This window comes from Patella vulgata, chromosome 5 (assembly GCF_932274485.2).
Source record: "Patella vulgata chromosome 5, xgPatVulg1.2, whole genome shotgun sequence".
Lineage (NCBI taxonomy): Eukaryota > Metazoa > Mollusca > Gastropoda > Patellidae > Patella > Patella vulgata.
The window spans coordinates 40,821,101-40,840,141 of NC_065883.2; the positions used below are offsets into that span (position 1 = coordinate 40,821,101).

The 19,041-nt window shown below is 35.9% G+C and overlaps 1 protein-coding gene across 1 annotated transcript in view; it reads right to left on the bottom strand.

Moving 5' to 3' along the window:
- LOC126821486 (AT-rich interactive domain-containing protein 4B) overlaps positions 1–19,041 on the bottom strand; it is a 338,016-nt gene that overhangs the window by 237,116 nt on the left and 81,859 nt on the right. The window contains exon 8 of the mRNA XM_056101477.1: positions 2,107–2,186. Within this exon, the coding sequence (XP_055957452.1) occupies positions 2,107–2,186 (80 nt within the window). The remainder of the gene's footprint in view (positions 1–2,106; positions 2,187–19,041) is intronic.

The window sequence follows — 19,041 nt, forward strand, 5'->3', positions numbered from 1 at the left end:
TAGATATCGCAAAAATATTTATATTGTACAAGAAACCCATTTTTATGTTATTTTAAAGTCATTCATTATACATTATAAGAAATGCCGGACGCTTAGAAAAGATGGGCACTGTATTGTAAATAGCTGAGTCAATCCATCTATAAACAATACTGTAAATTGTTACGTTCGTGTATAATTACTGATTCCCTTACTTAATTGTTACGTTCGTGTATAATTACTGATTCACTTACTTAATTTTTTTGATAAAATTTCGTCTATTGGTCTGATCATTATAAAGCTTTCGCCGCTTTAGGCCTAGGTAGAGACAGGGGGTATCCGTCAAAATAATTTTCGATAATGCATAAAGGTACTTTTGGTCACCAAACCTATGAAATCGTATCATGAAGATTTATAGTCAATATGCGAAAATTTCAGAAACGGTGAATGAGTGATATCTGAAAAAAAATTGACAGTTTCCCCTGATACAGGAGTCATTCTATCAAACATTTCTAGTTCACTCGAGCAGATTCAAGCAAATTTATGGTCGATATGGCGATTAAACTATGCGCATATATAGTGAACAACCAATTCACTATCGGTCAAAATTTCGAAAAAGGGGTAACTTTAAAAATTATTTCTGATAATGGGACAAGAGTGGGCAAAAATTTTATTGTTGATTTTGGTAGCACTAGTACCCCTCTACATAATTACCGTTTACCCATCTTGCCCATACCCGTACCATCGGCTATATTTAATTTCAAAGATAGGGTACTTTCAAGGTGATGGGCGACACCTATCAGTGGTTTCCATACTATGTCTCAGAGACATGGAGCAACATAAATTGGTCATGATGCTTGAATACTCGAAGACATATACTATCATCACCTACCATCAGTATATCACGCAGTCCCTATTTTGACCTGGAAAAATGACTCTAAATATGCCTAAATTTTGACTCAAAATCGGTGAAAATAGGCTGAAAATCGTTATAGGGCCATATCTCCCAAATGGTTAATTTTTGAGATCGGCCCTTTTGGTCAACGAGTAGTCTAGTCGGACTGATTAATCCCTGTGAATATGAATCGGATCGGCTGACCCCCACCTTATCACCCCCTGCATGGTTTTCTCGTGGAATGACACTTAATTATTTATCTTTAGTGCCCCCCCCCACCCTGCAAGCCTTATTGGACGAAATAAAATATTCTAAGCCTAGATACTCTCCTTTTCTCTCTTTCTCTTTTCAGGTGCTGGATTCTTTCTTCAGAGAACCAACAACAAAGGAACGAACAACAGAAACAAAGATGAAATCAACAATCACACAGGACAAAAAGATCAAATGGAATAAAGAATGGACCAGGCCATACACTCGCCAACAAGCCTCCAGGAAGAGTTGCGCTGCCCTGCCATTCAATCGGACAAAATGACCAGACGGACGCAAATGACTTGTATAAATATATATGTACACTCTATGTCTACTTGTCCAATGTTTGTCTTTATCCATGTTTGTTTTGTGAAATGTTCGCTTTGTCCAGTACGTTTGTAAAATGTCTATGTTTGTCTCTATTTGTATATTCGTTATAGCACTTGTTATACAACTGTATATATGTCCTTGTTCAATTGTTTAAATGTATAACATCCCATCATTAATTGTTTTATTCGTTCTGTACACATATATATAAATATTTTACTAATTCATTCAATTATTTTCGCGACCTTGTAAATAATTCACTGTATATATAACATGTAATTGTCTGCGATATCACTTCAGTAGAAGTGGACATCAAATAAATCTATTTTACACACACACTCTCTGTATCAGTATTGTGCTTGAACACAAGAGAATCATTGCAGAAACGTAGCTCTGATTAAAAAAAGTAATTGTTTACACATAATTCAATTACTAAATGCCATTTCGAACAGGGATTATGTTCCGTCTCAAGCATTGTGTTTTTCTTCTGGATTGAATTCCTCACCCCTTCACTCTCAAATAATACATTCCTTCCACAACAGATAAAAGAGAATTACAATTAAATTTCAGTTAAGGTAAAGTTCATTTAATTTCATAATTTGAACAATCTGAATGAGTACCTTTATCAAGAAATTTGGCATTTTGTTTTAGTTACTCACCATTCTTCAAAGATGTGGTTTCATTTTTTAGGGCTATATCTCTATTAAATTCTTTGAGTTCTTTCCTAACCACAGAAGAACTGAAAAAATGGTATAAAGAAAACATAGATATTAATTGCTCATGGAGTAAAGCGGTGGCTCGATAACCAGATAGTCTGGGATTCGATCCCAGTGAGAAAGTTACTCAGGATTTTCCAATATTTTTTGCAAGATAGTGGACGTAACAAGGAATAACTTCTAGTCGTTTGAATATGATGAAAAATGAGGTCCTGTGCCTGTAAAAAAAAAACCTTGTCAGTTGGAATTAAAGAAAAAGTAGGCTGAAAAGCCCTATACGGGCAAAATATCTCTTATAGCATACTGCATGACATATGCCCATCTTCAGTAGCCCAGTCATTGTTAAAACCTACTTAATTTCATTTCTGATATTGTATTCCAATTGGCTGAACAGTGATTTAAATATCGCTTGGGGTGAAAATCTCTGCAATGGTGCGTTTTCTGTACTGGGTGTGTTAATTAACGGACAGGTTAAAAACGATTGACACAGTGGGTACTCTTTGTTTGGTGAGTTTTCTCGAAAGCGTGTTATAACTGCACCAAAGGTGTTTTATCAAGGACCAGCAGGCTTGATCTGACGCGTAGGTGTTAAATCAAATTTACCGTGCGATTTCTGGTTCAACCATGTGTTTTACGCAGATTGGTCTCCATTGACATCAGATTAACGAATCTGTTTCGAAAGCAAGTTTATAAATATAAAATCGCACAATTAACGAAAACCTATTAGTTTCGTCACTGCTATATTAACTAAACATGGGCGTTTTAATTCATAAATGTATTATTGTTTCTTAGCTGGGTTGTAAATAGGACTATCCAAGAAAACAGTAATTCACATATCAAATAACACTATTGCAAATAGGGACATGCGCCCGCTTTCACCCAATGTGATATTGCCCATTGTCGAACTCTGTGTGACCAGGGCTGTCAGTAATTTTTCACAGTTGATTAGTGCTGCTAATCAAAAAGTCCAATTTTACCAAATTTATCCAGTTTTATAGTCTGATGATATATTTCACATTTCTTGATTTTCAGTTTATTGAATTAATATATTAACGGTTTCCCTAGTTTTTTATAGTCTAATAATAGGTTTCATCTTTCATGATTTTCAGTTTATTTAATTAATATATTTACGGTTTCCCTCATCCAGTTTTATAGTGTAATAATAGATTTTATCTTTCATGATTTTTCGTTTATTGAAATAATACAGTTTTTATTTTTACTTCTATCTTTCCCATCAAAGCTGAACTCCGATTACAAAACTACAGAAATAATTAAATAAAAAAAGGTAACGCCCAAAAGAACTGCCGTACTTGTTTTCAATTTCGCTTTGGGCGGATAAACACACAGGCAGGCCATGCCCACTTAGAGTGTGTACCGTGTCAAGCGAAGTGTCCTCATCCGGTTAGCTAGTCAACTACCAATTACCTCCTGACTGTTCGAAGTTTTTTCACTATCAGCTCACAGAAAAAAGTATTGCTACACAATTATGTCTGATCAGATACATATTATTTTACTAATAAGACAAAATAAGTCGACCAAAATACTTTTGCCCAAAAAATAACAGAAAAGCTGCCTTACCCCAAACAATAACAAACCTACCAGCACCAACCAATTTTTTCTCATTTCGTGAAATGGCACAACAGAGTAGAAACACCAAATACTTTTCTGCACCATAAAGTCTAGTATTATCGTTCCAAAATATATCCAAAGCAGCAATAAAAGTTCTCTCTATCAAATAAATATGTTTTCACTTTCAATTGTTGTTAATGGCGATCAATTGACATAACTTATATTTTTCTGGACATTACAATAAAGGGACATTACTAATCCTTTATCGGAGGATTCGATCAGTTAGGAATTTTTTTTGTTCCATAATCAAGCAACAAGAAAACTGTTGTTCCCTCCATCAGATAAATATTTTATTGTTCAAAGTAGCAGTTTATTCTCTGTTCAAATATAGACAATATAGTAAAATCCAACATTTGTTGAATATAGGTCTAATAGTAATACAGGTATGTGTTTTGCTTCAGACCAGTAAATCATTAAACAGAAATAGATTTCTACCATATGCACTTTGCATACATTATGATATATATATTTCTTTTATCAAAGGTGCTTCACATTCTTGGCTGATTCAGACCAGATTCTTGACTGATTCGGATCATGATATTTGAATGACGAGAGTATTTAAAAACAATTTTGCATATATTATGACAAAAATGACAATAAATACTACCCAGTATTATCAAATGATAACCCAATATCAAATAGCTGCGCATATCAGTATAATTACTGCAACCAATAACCCAATATTAAATATCTGCATACCAGTATAATTACTGCAGCGAATAACCTTATATCAAATAGTTGCATATTAGTATAATTACGAATAATCCAGTATCATAAAATAGTGGCATATATACCAGTATATTTACTGCAACGTATCTGCGATAATTTGCAATGAATGAAGTTGAAATAAGGCAAAGACAATTGTTCTTTGAATAATATTTTAATCATTAAATATCATTTTATTGGTGCGAAATCAAATGATTCTTACAATGTATACTTATAAGATGGCCATCATTCGGATTTTAAATGACTTTTCTTTTATTCTGTCAAATAACTATTTCAACCCCTCTATGGATATTGTCCAGCGGTGGCAATAACAAAAAGTTATTACAGGTGTCCCCGCTATAGTTCTTTTGTTTCTTGAAATTTACACAAGGCCAAACTGTGGACATACGTACGGACAAACAGGGGCGACGACAATAAATGTCCACATGAAAATGTGCGTGGGCGTATAAAAAGTAGGGGATATTCAGAAACAATACAGAACTGCGGAAATGCACTACTACAAAACTGCGGAAATGCACTGCTGTTTTTATTAGAGGTAACCAGTGTATGTTAATAACAGGCCAATTACCTACACATGAACATAAACATTTCATATGGGTGGCTTATCTGACCGCTCCATTTCACTTGCAAAGAGATACACGGTCAAAAGTGAAAATGGACGTTTTGAATTTTTGTCTTAATAATGAGTAATTGCTCCACCAATCCTCAGACATTCAGCGTGGTATGCTCCTAATCAACCGTCCAATCACAATTTGGGGCAATCTGAACTATTCCTCTTGCAGTGCCACGGCCAATTAAACGTAACACACGAATCAAAGACACGCTAAACAGTAAATCTTATGTAAGAACCGATAGAAAAGCAAACATGGATAGATAAACCAGCGTGCGGCAGTTTTCATCAACCCTTCCTTGAAGTGTCAAATTTGACAATGAACCCCTCCCACTGTTACAGTGGTTCATGCTCAATTTTTTTACAACAGACACTATTTCGGGATTATTTTAACATTATATGACAAGACTTATCATAAAAACTTCATTCATCAACAATGGAAGTCTGACTACATTTGATTTTTGAGGATATAACCATTTGGAAATATGTTATAAATGCTTCAAAATCTACCCGGCTTCCATAATCAAGGCAGATAACTCTTAGTGAGAATAAGAGTTATGTCCCTTGGTCGCCGTAAAACTAACGTAAACGCATACCCCTGAAACGAAATTACTTTATCGCAGTCAGAAAACATTGTTTATTTCCTTACTGCGAAGTAACGGAATACACTCTATGAGACGACTGAATTTGACATGTGTGTGCATGCGCAAACGCTTAGTTGTTTTAACAATATACCCATGCCTTAAAGGAGCTAAATCGCCAATATTTTGGACCTAGAAATTGACACAAATGCCCAGAACTGGGTCGTAACGCATATAATAATTTAATATGAATATATATAAACTGATTTACATTCAATCGTTTCCATTTTTACTCTTAATTTCAAATCAGTTCCGTTCAGCGACATATGTCTGAAGTCTCAATCAAATGAAAATTTCTAGCGTCTGGTTATTCTAGTCTACATAGTATTTATTGCGCATACTCTCCCGATATGAATATGCCGTCACCGTTTGACATGACTTGTTGACGTATGTAACTAACGTACGAAAATTAATTGGTGGCTAGCTTTTTTTTCGCAAGTATACAGTGAATGGCCATTTTGCTCAGTAATCTCAGCCAGAATTTGGCTATTTTCTAAATTTGCGTTTAAGTTTAAAATATTTGTTTTAGAACTGAAACACATTAACTATTTGTCAATAAGAACGCTAAAAACATCAACAGATTTGATTGTGTATATCTGAAATAGACCCGATCGACGCACAAAATAGTGCAATATGGCGGCCTCTATGAACAACCCTCGCAGACGCTGTCATTGAAGACAACGTCAATTCTATGAGTTGTAGATGTTATTTTTGTGAAAAATCATTGGAAGAAGAGAGAACATGTTGGGATTGTACGAATTATATAGTCTTTATGGGTGCAACGGACACAATGCTGAAGATAAACCTATTGTTTACAATGTTGACCTCATGACCCATTGACGTCAATGTCATGACCTGTGATGTGTAGATCACGTGATATGGATATCATGGCTATTGACTGTGCCTGAGATACTTCTCCGCAGGTAGCGTGTCTCAGATGTTCAGAATGGACTTATTGAATGTCTAGCCTCGTTCTTCGAGTCCCTTGTTAGAATGGGCCTGAAACGCATTATGGTACACGATTCATGTACCAATGGTAAAATGTTTATTTTGTCTTAAATATTGGATATCAGAAGCCCATCTTTTCCCGGTAAGATCACAACATCAATGTTGATTTAAATTGACAAATAATTCGTGTTTTCAATGTCGAAGATTTTGGATGATATTGAGTTAGAGACTTAGCTACTTTAAATGTCTTAATATTAACTGTTTATAATGCTACAAACTCAAAGCCTGGCATTCTATAAGGAATACAGGAATTTTAACAACTAATGAAATGGTTTGGGTCAATCGATTTTCTGCCCCAAAATCACCAAGAAAAGTTTAAATATGGTTGGCCATATAAGTTACAATTGCGGCATTGTGAAAGATAGGTTGTCAGGCAACAAAACATACACCCACAGCAGCTAAATCGTCCGAGCAGTGGCCAAGGGTTGTTGCATATTTATTCTTTTGTAGGTAATTAGGGGAAATTTAATATACAATTTCATACAGATGACATTATAATTTTCGTCGTTTGAGGGTTCACAAGGTTTTAAAAACTAAAACAAGGGCCATAACTCTGGAAGTAATATACAACAATTGTTGAAATTCGAGAGGCTTTTTTGTTTTACTAGTTTCATACAGATCGGATGATAACTTTTGTCGTTAGAGCATTCACAAGGTACAACAAAGTGAAACAAGGGCCATAACTCAAGCGTAATTAACGGAAATTGCTGAAATTCAACAGGCTTCTTCGTTTCACTAATTTAAATGACTCCAGAAGAAATTAACAGAAGTTATTGAAATTAAAAAGGCTTCTTCATCTCACTAATGCAAACAACATATATCAATTTCAAAACAATCATATGACAAATGTAGTCTGTAGAGTGTTCACAAGAAATTGTGGGCGATGGACAGACAGACGGACGGACTGACAGACGGGGGCGACGGCAATATACGACCACATTTCCATGTGGGCGTATAAAAATGATATTAAACCGGTTATCATGAAATGGCGTTAGCAGTAATTTTGAATTCCCTAAGGAATTTAAATATAACTTGAAAGGAAAATAACAACCCGACTTTTCGTCTCCACCCTGAGTAAAGGCCTTACAGATGGTTCGAACCAATAGAACACACCTCAATTCGTTTGGCGAAAATGATGTAGCGGTTGTAATCGTTTGTAGTCCAGGCAATATTACATATAATTGCAAAAGTTTTCATTTTGCGATCTTTTATCTCTAATAACATCATAAATAAACATACTAAAAATGTAGATCGAAATATTTAGTGGAAGTTAGTTAAAAATAGGCCTCAAATTACTAACAAAATGCGAGTTTGCTGCTGGCCCCGGGAGACCTCCATACCAATCAAGGGAGACTACTCAACGTACGCTGAAGAGCGATCGGCCTTAATGCCGTCAATGCTGACAACAGTTATGAGGATTTCCCGGAATAGCACCCTTATACATGGTAAGTAGTAGCTACAAATACGTTTTATGTCGTAAATATGCGTTAATGTAACTGTGAAAACAAACAATTGGGATAAAATAGTGAAATCATGCGAATTTCATGATACGTAATCGCACGCATTTTGAATCACGTCTGCTGACGGCAATAACATCATTCTACACCTATTAAACACGGAAGAAGCTGAAAATAGTTGAAAATTTTTATGATATTGTTGTTTATGTAAAAGAATATTACATATGTGTCAAAATGTCATCAAAAGATCATTAATATGTACACGTCCGTTTTTCTGTGAAAAAAAGTATGAAAACCCGTTCGGGCCAAAATTGTAAATACAAATGTATGTGACAAAAGCCGCATTTCGAAGATTCTTGTGTACTTTAGGCTTTTAAATGAGACAGTATCATTTTTTATTTAATATTTTACTATAGCTATGTTCACTATATGTTCTTATCAGATATAACATATCATTTTGCATGCGAAAATCATATTTTAAAAAACATCAAAACTCTTTTAGAAAAAGTATGACATGGTTTATTCATGGTATATATTTTAGAAAATATTTTTCTTATATCTTTATTAATTATTTTCTTTTTATAATGATGATAACCGATAGCTTTGGAAATAAATGTTAGTGTTGCTATATTTATAATTTTATTAATTCCACAATATATAGAAATCATTATGTAAACTATAAACATATAATGTTTTGATGAATTTATTGTCATTAGTTTCTAAACTCAAGTACTTACCTTTATTCTTTATAATTTCAGATTGAATGGTGTGATGGAAGAGTGCACGTTTTGCAAAAGATCCCTTGTCAGGTGACGAACCAACGGTTACCTTAACAGCCAAAGGATGTGAAGGAATACACAAAGCAAACGAAGAGAGGCAAACTAACATACAAACTGTTCCCGGCCAGCATGTACATACAAAATGTAGGCGTGAGTTTGTTAATCCAAACCTGGTAAAAGCAAAGAAGAGGCAATATCTTGAAGATTTAGAACTGCAGATAAATACACGGTGTGCTCTAAAATCAGATGGAAGCCACTTTGACTATAAGAACATGTGTGTTTTCTGTGGTTGCAGAGACGTGTATGATGGTAAGAAACAGGAGCATCGGCTAATTCCAGTGAGGACAATGGACTTTCAAGCAAAAATAAGCAACATCTGTAACGAAGTCATCAATGATTGGTCAAAGGCTGTGCAAGATCGCATCTCTGTTGTTGGAGATTTGCCAGCAGCTGATGCTGTGTACCATCAACAGTGCAATGTGTCTTTCAGGACTGGTAGACAGATACCAAAGATCTTTACTGCCGGCGATAGTCCAAACCCACCAAAATGAAAAATGAGTGGAAGACCCAAGGATTCCATACGATCAAAAGCATTTATCAAAGTGGTTTCTAGAACAAAATGAAGATGAACAACTCACCATCACAGACCTAATACAGAAAATGTCTGACTTCACTTCTGATGAAAATATAGAACCATACAGCTTCAAACATATGAAGAAGGAACTCAAACAACACTTTGGAGACAAGCTCATAATTTCAGAGATCCGTGGAAAGTCCAACGTTGTCTCTCTCAAAAGTCAGCATCAGCAATTCTGCAAGAATTTCATCAGAAACAGCAACGGAGTGTCATCGATGAGGAGTCACAGATCATGGAGACTGCAGCTTGTTTCATCAAAAATGACATCAAACAAGTACAACGAAACAGAGATGTATATCCTGATGCTCATGACTTGTCAGACGTAGACAAGGCTTTGGAGTTCCTACCATCCAGTCTGAAGCATCTTTTGAATTTTATATTTCAAGGAAAGAATGTGAATGTGAAGTTGGCTTCTGTAGGACAAGCAATCATGCAAGCATCTCTGCCACAAAGTATTCTAGCTCCAATGCAGATAGGCTTGGGTGTTCAGCTACATCATCACTTCCAGTCCAAGTTCCTAATCGACTCTCTTAACGAACATGGATTCTGCTGTTCATATTCAGAAGTCAAGAGATTTGAGAGATGTGCTCCTGTAATACAAGGGACTGAAATCCATAACCATTCACCTGAACACTTTTTTCAGTATGCAGCAGACAATGTGGACCACAATATCAGAACCCTTGATGGAGAAAAGACATTTCACGGTATGGGAATCATCTCTACAATAACACCAAGTGCAAAAGTGACCACACAAATAAAGAGAGCAGACATTTCAGTTGAAGAAATCACAAGGATTGGTAGGATCAACATCAAGTCTTTCATTCTGAGAAATGATGCTTTGTCAGATATGTACTATGGACCACTCGTGTATCCAGCTGCAAAAGAACCTCACCGGAACATTGATCTGCTTTGGAAAACATCTTTGTTGCTGAAAACATCGAGACCACAGTGGTCTGGCTTTATGCAACTAGTAAATCAAAAAAGCCACACAGGACCATCATCAGTCATGTTTCTTCCTATGATAGACTTGGATCTGAATGACCTGTCATGCATCTATTCAACTCTTGTATTTGTGACATCCCATGCAAAACGGCACAACTGTACTCCCGTCATAACGTTTGATCAACCTTTGTGGTGGAAGGCCAATGTGATTCTTGAGAATGAAAGAGGCAGTGCTGACATAAAGGGCATGGTTATTCGTCTTGGAGGGCTCCACATTCTCATGAGTTTCCTAGGATGCATTGGACATCTGATGGGAGGATCAGGACTTCGTGAACTACTCGAGCTTGTGTATGCTGCCAATACAGTAACTCACATGATGACAGGTAAAGCAGTTGCAAGAGCTGTTCGTGGACACATGCAGTCCAGACATCACAAAGCTTTCTCACCTTATGGAACAAACATTATCTGGCAATATTTCCTCAGAAGAACTTGACAACAATGCAGATCTAAATGAACTTCATACTAAACTTGAAGAGTTGAAGACATCATTCCGAGATCAGAAGACACCTAAGTTGTGGATCCAGTATCTCACAATGCTTGACTTACTACGCAAGTTCATGAAGGGGAAAGAATGGGAGATTGGTCTCTGCACCTGCAATGTCTTCACGACATGTTACCATTCTTTGCGTCATCTGGACACAACCTGTATTTGAAGTCTGTCTATCTCTACCTCCAGAAAATGTCAAGATTAGAGGAAGAGCACCCATCAGTCTATCAACAATTCTGCAGTGGAAAACATGTTGTTCGAAGATCAGACAGGGCATGGGCAGGTCTCTCTGTGGATCTTATTATAGAACAGTGTCTCATGCGCAGTATCAAAACAACTGGTGGTTTGACAAGAGGGCGAGGATTCACAGAAGCACAGAGACTCATATGGGTCATGTCTACTCCAGCTTGTGCCGAGGTGAACCGTTCAATGCAAGAACTGACTGAAGTTGTATATACAACCAGTGACCAACATAAAGAATGCATGAATGCCAGAATCACCAAGGACATGGAAGATGCCGGTATCATTCTGAAAGATCTGACTGAAATGGATCCCTTTGGAGCAGATTCGACTCTAAGAAGTATTGCCACCGGCGTTGTTGTTCATCCTACAGTCAATGTCTATGATGCGAAGTCATTTGGTGATAAGATAGTTCAGTCCATGGAGGGTACATGTGTGGCTGCTCACTCATTTCAGAAGAAAAATCAGGCAGTGACAATGGATATGAAGATAACAGTGAAGGTGAAAGGAGAAGAGATTCAAGTAGATCCCCACCTACTGTTCCAACGACTAGTGACCGCAGGAAACAGGTCGTGTGATCTCTCCGATGTTTTCAAACACGAACTCTGTTCATTTCCAACAGCTCTGTTTGATTCGAAAACTGTCATGAGACTTGCCAACAAATCATCACTTGCGAATGCTCTCTGGACAACACTTTCTGCAGAGTATTTAAGGCCAAACAATGAAGAGGTCAGGTATGTTCTTGATGGAGGTGCTTTACTTCATAGAATCCCATGGACCAAGGGCAACACATGGTCTTCTATTTGTGGACAGTATGCTCACTATGTAAAAACCAGGTATCCTGAGGTAACTGTTGTGTTTGATGGTTACACTGATGGTGCAACAACAAAGGACTGTACACATGCAAGAAGAAGTTCTCAGGGTATTGGTGCCAAGGTCAATTTCAAAAGCAACATGCCTCTACAGATGAAAAAGGAAGACTTTCTCTCAAACAAAGATAACAAGCAGCAGTTTGTTAACATGCTTGGCAACTGCCTCAAGAGTGATGGAAATCATGTTCGCCATGTAAGTGGAGATGCAGACGCTCTGATTGTTCTAACAGCCATTGAATCAGCACAACACCATTATACAGTGCTAATAGGTGAAGACACAGATTTGCTGGTCCTATTGTTTCACCACATAAAGGATGCCAAGAACAAGGTCTTCTTTACGACGGAACCAAAGAAAATGTCATTGAAACCTACCAAGTGTTGGGACATTACAACAGCAAGGTCTCTGCTTGGCCCTTCACTGTGTGAACATCTCCTGTTTCTGCATGCTGTAAGTGGTTGTAACACTACTTCTCGGCTGTATGGTGTTGGCAAACAAGCGGTGCTAACCAAAGCTAGAAAATATGCCTTTCTCATTTAACAAGCACGTGTATTCATGGATCAAACAAGTTCGAAAGAGGAGATTGTCAAAGCTGGCGAAAGAGCAGTTGTACATCTGTACAATGGAAAACCACATGAAAGTGTTGATGTTCTTCGACTGCAGAAATTTCACGAGAAGGCAAGATCTAGTGGTGCTGTTGTTCAACCACATGCATTGCCACCTACTTCAGCAGCTGAGAAGTACCACAGTCTCCGTGTGTATCTGAATGAATATTTTAATTTGTAATCTGATATGAATGACAACAATAGTGTATCTAGCATTGCATAATAATTATAAATTTGTAATTTCAGACAAAAATATGTATTTTCAGAAAAAAAATATGTATTTTCAGAAAAAAAATATGTATTTTTAGAAAAAAATATGTAATTTCAGAAGGAAAAAAATTAAATTATTGAATTCAAATGTTGTTCTAAAACTTAAAATAGCTTTCTTCAGTTATTTCCCTAGGTTTAATGGTCAAATACAAACAAATATTCATGTAAAACCTGTTGCGACGTAAAAGTGTGTTCACGAATTTGGTCAAAATACGTCCAAAATAGGATGGGGGGTACCTGTCTTTGAGCGTAAAATACAATATGTTCCACTAATTATATTTTTCTATATTTTGGATATGATACGGTACATATATTTATCTTCAAAATAAGCCTACTTTAGTTACTTTTGCAATTTGTCCTAGGTTAACCCTAATTTGGCCCTAGATTGCCTGGACTATTGGGCCGAGAACCTTTTAAAATACAGCTCTTCAAATTTTTTCAATTCCAGAACGCTTTTATCCACCAAACCAGTTAATAAATGAAGACCACAAAAGAAATGATTAATATTCATATTAATATTTCGCTCTGAATCTGATAAATCTGACCAGTTTTCTACTAATTTAGCGCCAATACTGCCTCTGTATTGTGTAAATAAAGAATTAAAAAGTTTTTTGGTGCTGGCTCTGTCTGACATTGTATTTTTAATTTCGAAAATAACGGATTTACTAAATGGTCCAGCAATTTCGTCGAGATCTGCCAAAATTTCGGTAAATATCATTAATGTAGTTTGCGCAGATTTATCAGCCATTTCACGAAGATCGTTTATTGCGTATGTGCCGAATTTAGAGCCAAATTTTGTAGTTTCGTCTGTATAAAGGGTGGCATTTTTCGCCAACTTTAAGATTTCCAAAACATGTTTTAAAGATACACCGATATTCTTTGAACTGTAGATTTTGAAGGAGTGTAATTAGATTTTAGTCCCGCTACAGAATAATTAAATAGGATACTATGATTATGAAAATAATTTACACCAAGTTATTGAAAAGTATCTGGAAAATAAAGACTACCAATAAAAAGTTTGTTTCCGTTATTTTCCCGTCTCAATTGTTCTGCATATTTACACTGAGAAGTAGTAATAGTGTTATTTGTACATTTAGGGCATAGATATCTCCCGATTTGGTAAATTTGTATGAATATCGGTAAAACTCGAATTATCGCAACAAATCTAATACGAAGAGGCTAAAATCTGTAGATACGGTGTGTTAATTAACAGGGGTGAGAAATTGACTGAGTGGTGATATAATTATTGCTAGGGGTGAAAATCTTGGCGACAGTGTGTTTTCTGTACAGGTGTGTTAATTAACGAACGGGTTAAAAACTACTGATACGGTGTGTATTCTTTGTTTGGTGAGTTTTCTCGAAAGCGTGTTATAACTGCACCAAAGGTATTTTATCAAGGACCAACAGGCTTTATCTGACGGGTAGGTGTTAAATCCAATTTACCGTGCGATTTCTTGTTCGACCATGTGTTTTACGCAGATCGGTCTTTGTTAAGTGTAGGTCTTTATACATGGATTTATACGTGCTGTAGTTACATATGTTCGTTCTTATACGTATTTCATTTCTTGATGAATACTACGTGTTTAATACTTCGTACCATAGTCGGGCTGCAATTATTTATATATTCGTCTTTTTTGTGGGTTTAATTTGTTTATATATATTATCGTGCGTACCACTGAAGTATAAATGCACGTTATTTACCGATATCCGGACCAGCCTCCATTGATATCAGACTAACGAATCTGTTTCGAAAAGCAATTAATGAAAAACTATTGGTTTCGTCATGTCTATATTTACTACACATTGGCGTTTTAATGCATAAATGTATTGTTTCTTACCTGGGTTGTAAAAAAGACTATCCAAGAAAAATTTAATTTCCACATATATAACAAATGATAATTCACATATCAAATAACACTAATGCAAATAGGGATATGTGCCGGCGGTGATATTGTCCATTGACTTAATATGGAAATAGAGGCTTTACAAGAACAGCTAAATTTAAACACTTGTTAATTTTTCTATTGTTTACGATTGTATGAAATAGCTTTATTATTTTTCTCCCGGTGCTAATAAACTATGGGTCGAGTGGATCCAATTTTTATTATTTGATTTATCAACGTGATGATAGATCGAGAGCACGGGCTCCATGTGTCTATTTATAAAAGCATGCAATCACCTTTGGGAATCAGTTAGTTTCCAGTCTAAAACGACTTTAAAATCTCTTTTGTTATTTTGGTCGCTTTATTTGAAAAGATTTTCATAATATGCCGTAGTAATTTGTGATTTTGTTTTTATTGTTAATTCTGTTTAATTGTGAACATTTTGAAATCTAAATATTTAATATTTATTCTTGGGTACGGGTTTAGAATAGTGTTATAGCATGATTTATTTGTTAAAGATCTGTTAATTCTGAAACAACAATTTATTGCTGTAGTGATCAATTTCAACATTTTCACTATACATGTATTCTAAAGTCATTATTAGTTTTAAACTTTCATTTACAATATTCAAGAAAATTATTGTTGTGTTCTGATAAATTAAGTGTACCATGGCCCTGTTTCTCGAAATCTTAACTAAGATAAAATCGTGAAACAGACCCCAGGTTTATAATACACATTCACTAAAATTGTTGAGCTGCGGCGATGATTAATTTATTACCCCTAATAAAGTCTGGCAATTAACGGTTGTTATATATCCAAAGGATATATGCGAGCTGTTGGTCAGCAACCAAGAAGATATTTATCCCGCTCATATTATGAACTTTGATTTTGAATCTTCTGATGAGGACTAAGAATAAACTAATATCTAAACATGTCTCTGATTTACTTTGTTTTTACATTTCCAGATCTCTTGAAAAGTACCATTATAATTTAGTATTTAGAATGAAGAAATTGGTACTGAACGAAAAGGCTAACAAGAAACCACTTTTAAACTTGTAAGGTCAATTTAGAACCAAATGATTTCTGTCCACAAAAACACGTGTTGCCCCCATCCCCTTCGGGCGCCCACCCCCACACAATGGGAATCTTATAGACAGATGTTTCATCAAGCTCTAAGAAAATCATCATTTAAATCGATGTGAGCTCATTTCCGGCCAATTTTACCCCCCCCCCCCAACACACGCAAAACTGCACCTCTTCACAAATCAAAACAGTTGTCCAGGGGCATCATAAACACTTATTTAGAGATGGGCAGTCCTAGAAATTTATGTGATGGATAATGGACGAAGACTGTCCATTATGTAAATAGAAAGAACAACTGAGGGACATTAGCCCCGAAGTTTTTTTTTGTATTTACATAATGGACAGTCCGAGGCTATTATCAAACTTAAAACATAGCACCATAGAGATACAAATAATGGATAGTTTTCTAAAATAAAAGTCACAAAGTAATGGATATGTTCTTAAAACAACATGCACATGCTCATGAATACATGTGACAAAACACTCCAGTCATACAATGCAAGCATACACAGACATTCCAAAATATACGACATGGAGACGACACGTTTACAACACAGTCGAAAACAAATATTAATAATGAGAATATATGTGATAAGCATTTGGATACGGATTACATTTGGTAATGTACTCAATATGGATGATAATAGCCGTAAAAATTGTGATGTTCTTGATATGGGGGATAATAGCTGTCAAAGTGTGATGGAAAGGCTGCTCACGAAAATGATTTAGATATTATAATATTTAGTACTGTGGAGGGTACTAGCCGTCCAAATTTTGATTTGAAATTTAATATATACTCTGACATAAGTGACAGGACACAGGATCAAAGGCACAAACCAATTCAGGAAATTCGTACTCAACGGTCATTATGGTTTAACGGTGATATATTTGAATGATTTTTAAAATTAGATAAAAATTGTGACTCAAAACACGTTTTTTTGTTCAATCCAGGAAGTTATGGTCTGATATGTGCCAATATCGCAAGGAATCAGGTTATAAACACACGTGTTCAGTTTCATGAAAATGGGCTAAAAATTGTGACCTCTAGTGTGTACAATTTACGTCCCATACAAGCCAATATCGAAAGGAACCAAGATCTTTGGGATATATACCTATTCAAGTTATGGCCTGTAGAGTGTCCACAAAGGTGTGAAAATTTGGGCGTATAAAAACGTATCATCGATCTAGTGCCGATCATACCGGTACTATTAAACGGACAAGTGAGATGTAACGGACGGATTTAAGTGGAATTCTTTATGTAGACAAACATGTGAAATCAACATTCGGTCATGTGACATTTTGGTAACTATGAGGTTTTAAAGTAATTTCATGTACTGTAATTTAATTCATTCAGAGAATAAATTATCCCAAAATACATGTTCATTTGTCAGATAAGTGTCTATTATTGGTAAACCTGTCCATTATTTTCAATACATAATGGACAGTTTTATTAATAATTAATAGACGATTGTTTAAGAAAAGGTACATTCTCCTATATACTGGTTAAAAACATCAAAGGGTGACGTCATATCTATGTTTTAAGTTTTATTACTATATAACATGGTCATCATTTATGTCAACATAATCACATTTTCCCCCAATTGTAGACATTGGACCCCCATATCTCTAAAACGCCCCCTCAAATGCATGATCACCACCCAGATTCGGAATCTACGCAAAAAACTGGTCTAGAAAAATTTGGTCTCATAAATTCAGAGCTCGGGTGGTGATCCCCCCCCTCCCCGTTCAGGAACGCCCACATTTTCGACAGATGGAAAGAAAGTGATTATTCCTGCAATCAAGGGCCATAATTCAGGAAATTACAATTCGATATGCGCGAATACTGAAAGGAACTGAGATCTTTGGGTTATAAACTTACATGTCAAGTTTCAACAAAATCAGATAAAAATTGTGACCTCTATAGGGTCCACAACCTTGATATACCATATTTTTACGCTATTTGAGAACGAACGGCGGCCATTTTTGTCTGTCAGTTTTGGGCCGATTATCACGAAATTCGAACTCAGTCGTCCTTAGGGTTTAACGGTGATATAATAAACCTTTTTTTTAAGATAACCAGTAGCTGCCAGGCAAGATACGCCCACATTTTCAAGAGATGGATAGAGAACAAGCTAAAAAGAAAGTGATTTTTCCTACAATCAGGAGCCATAATTCAGGAAGTTACGGTCCGATATGCAGGAATATCGAAAGGAACCGAGATCTTTGGGTTATAAAATTATATTTCAAGTTTCAACAAAATCGGATAAAAATTATGACCTCTATAGGGTCCACAAGCTAAAAACGCGATTTTTCGTACAATCAGGGGCCATAATTCAGGAAGTTACGGTCCGATATGCGCTAATATCGAAAGGAACCGAGATCTTTGGTTTATAAACTTACATTTCAAGTTTCAACAAAATCGGATAAAAATTGTGACCTCTATAGGGTCCACAACCTTGATATACCATATTTTTACGCTACTTGAGAATGAACGGCGGCCATTTTGTTCGCAGTTTTGGGCCGATTTTCACGAAATTCGAACTCAGCCATCCTCAGGGTTTATCGGTGATATACTAAAACGTTTTTTTAAATCGGATAAAAATTATGACTTCTATAGGGTCCACAAGCTAAAAACGCGATTTTTCGTACAATCAGGGGCCATAATTCAGGAAGTTACTTTCCGATATGTGCGAATATGGAAAGGAACCGAGATCTTTGGGTTATAAGCATACATTTCAAGTTTAAACCAAATCGGATAAAAATTGTGACCTCTGCGGTGTTCACAAGCTAAAAACGTGATTTTTCGTACAATCAGGGGCCATAATCCATGAAGTTACAGTCCGATTCATGCCAATATCGAAAGGAATCAAGATCTTAGGGTGATAAACCTATATTTCAAGTTTCATTGAAATCGGATAAAAATTGTGACCTGTAGACTGTTCACAAACAAT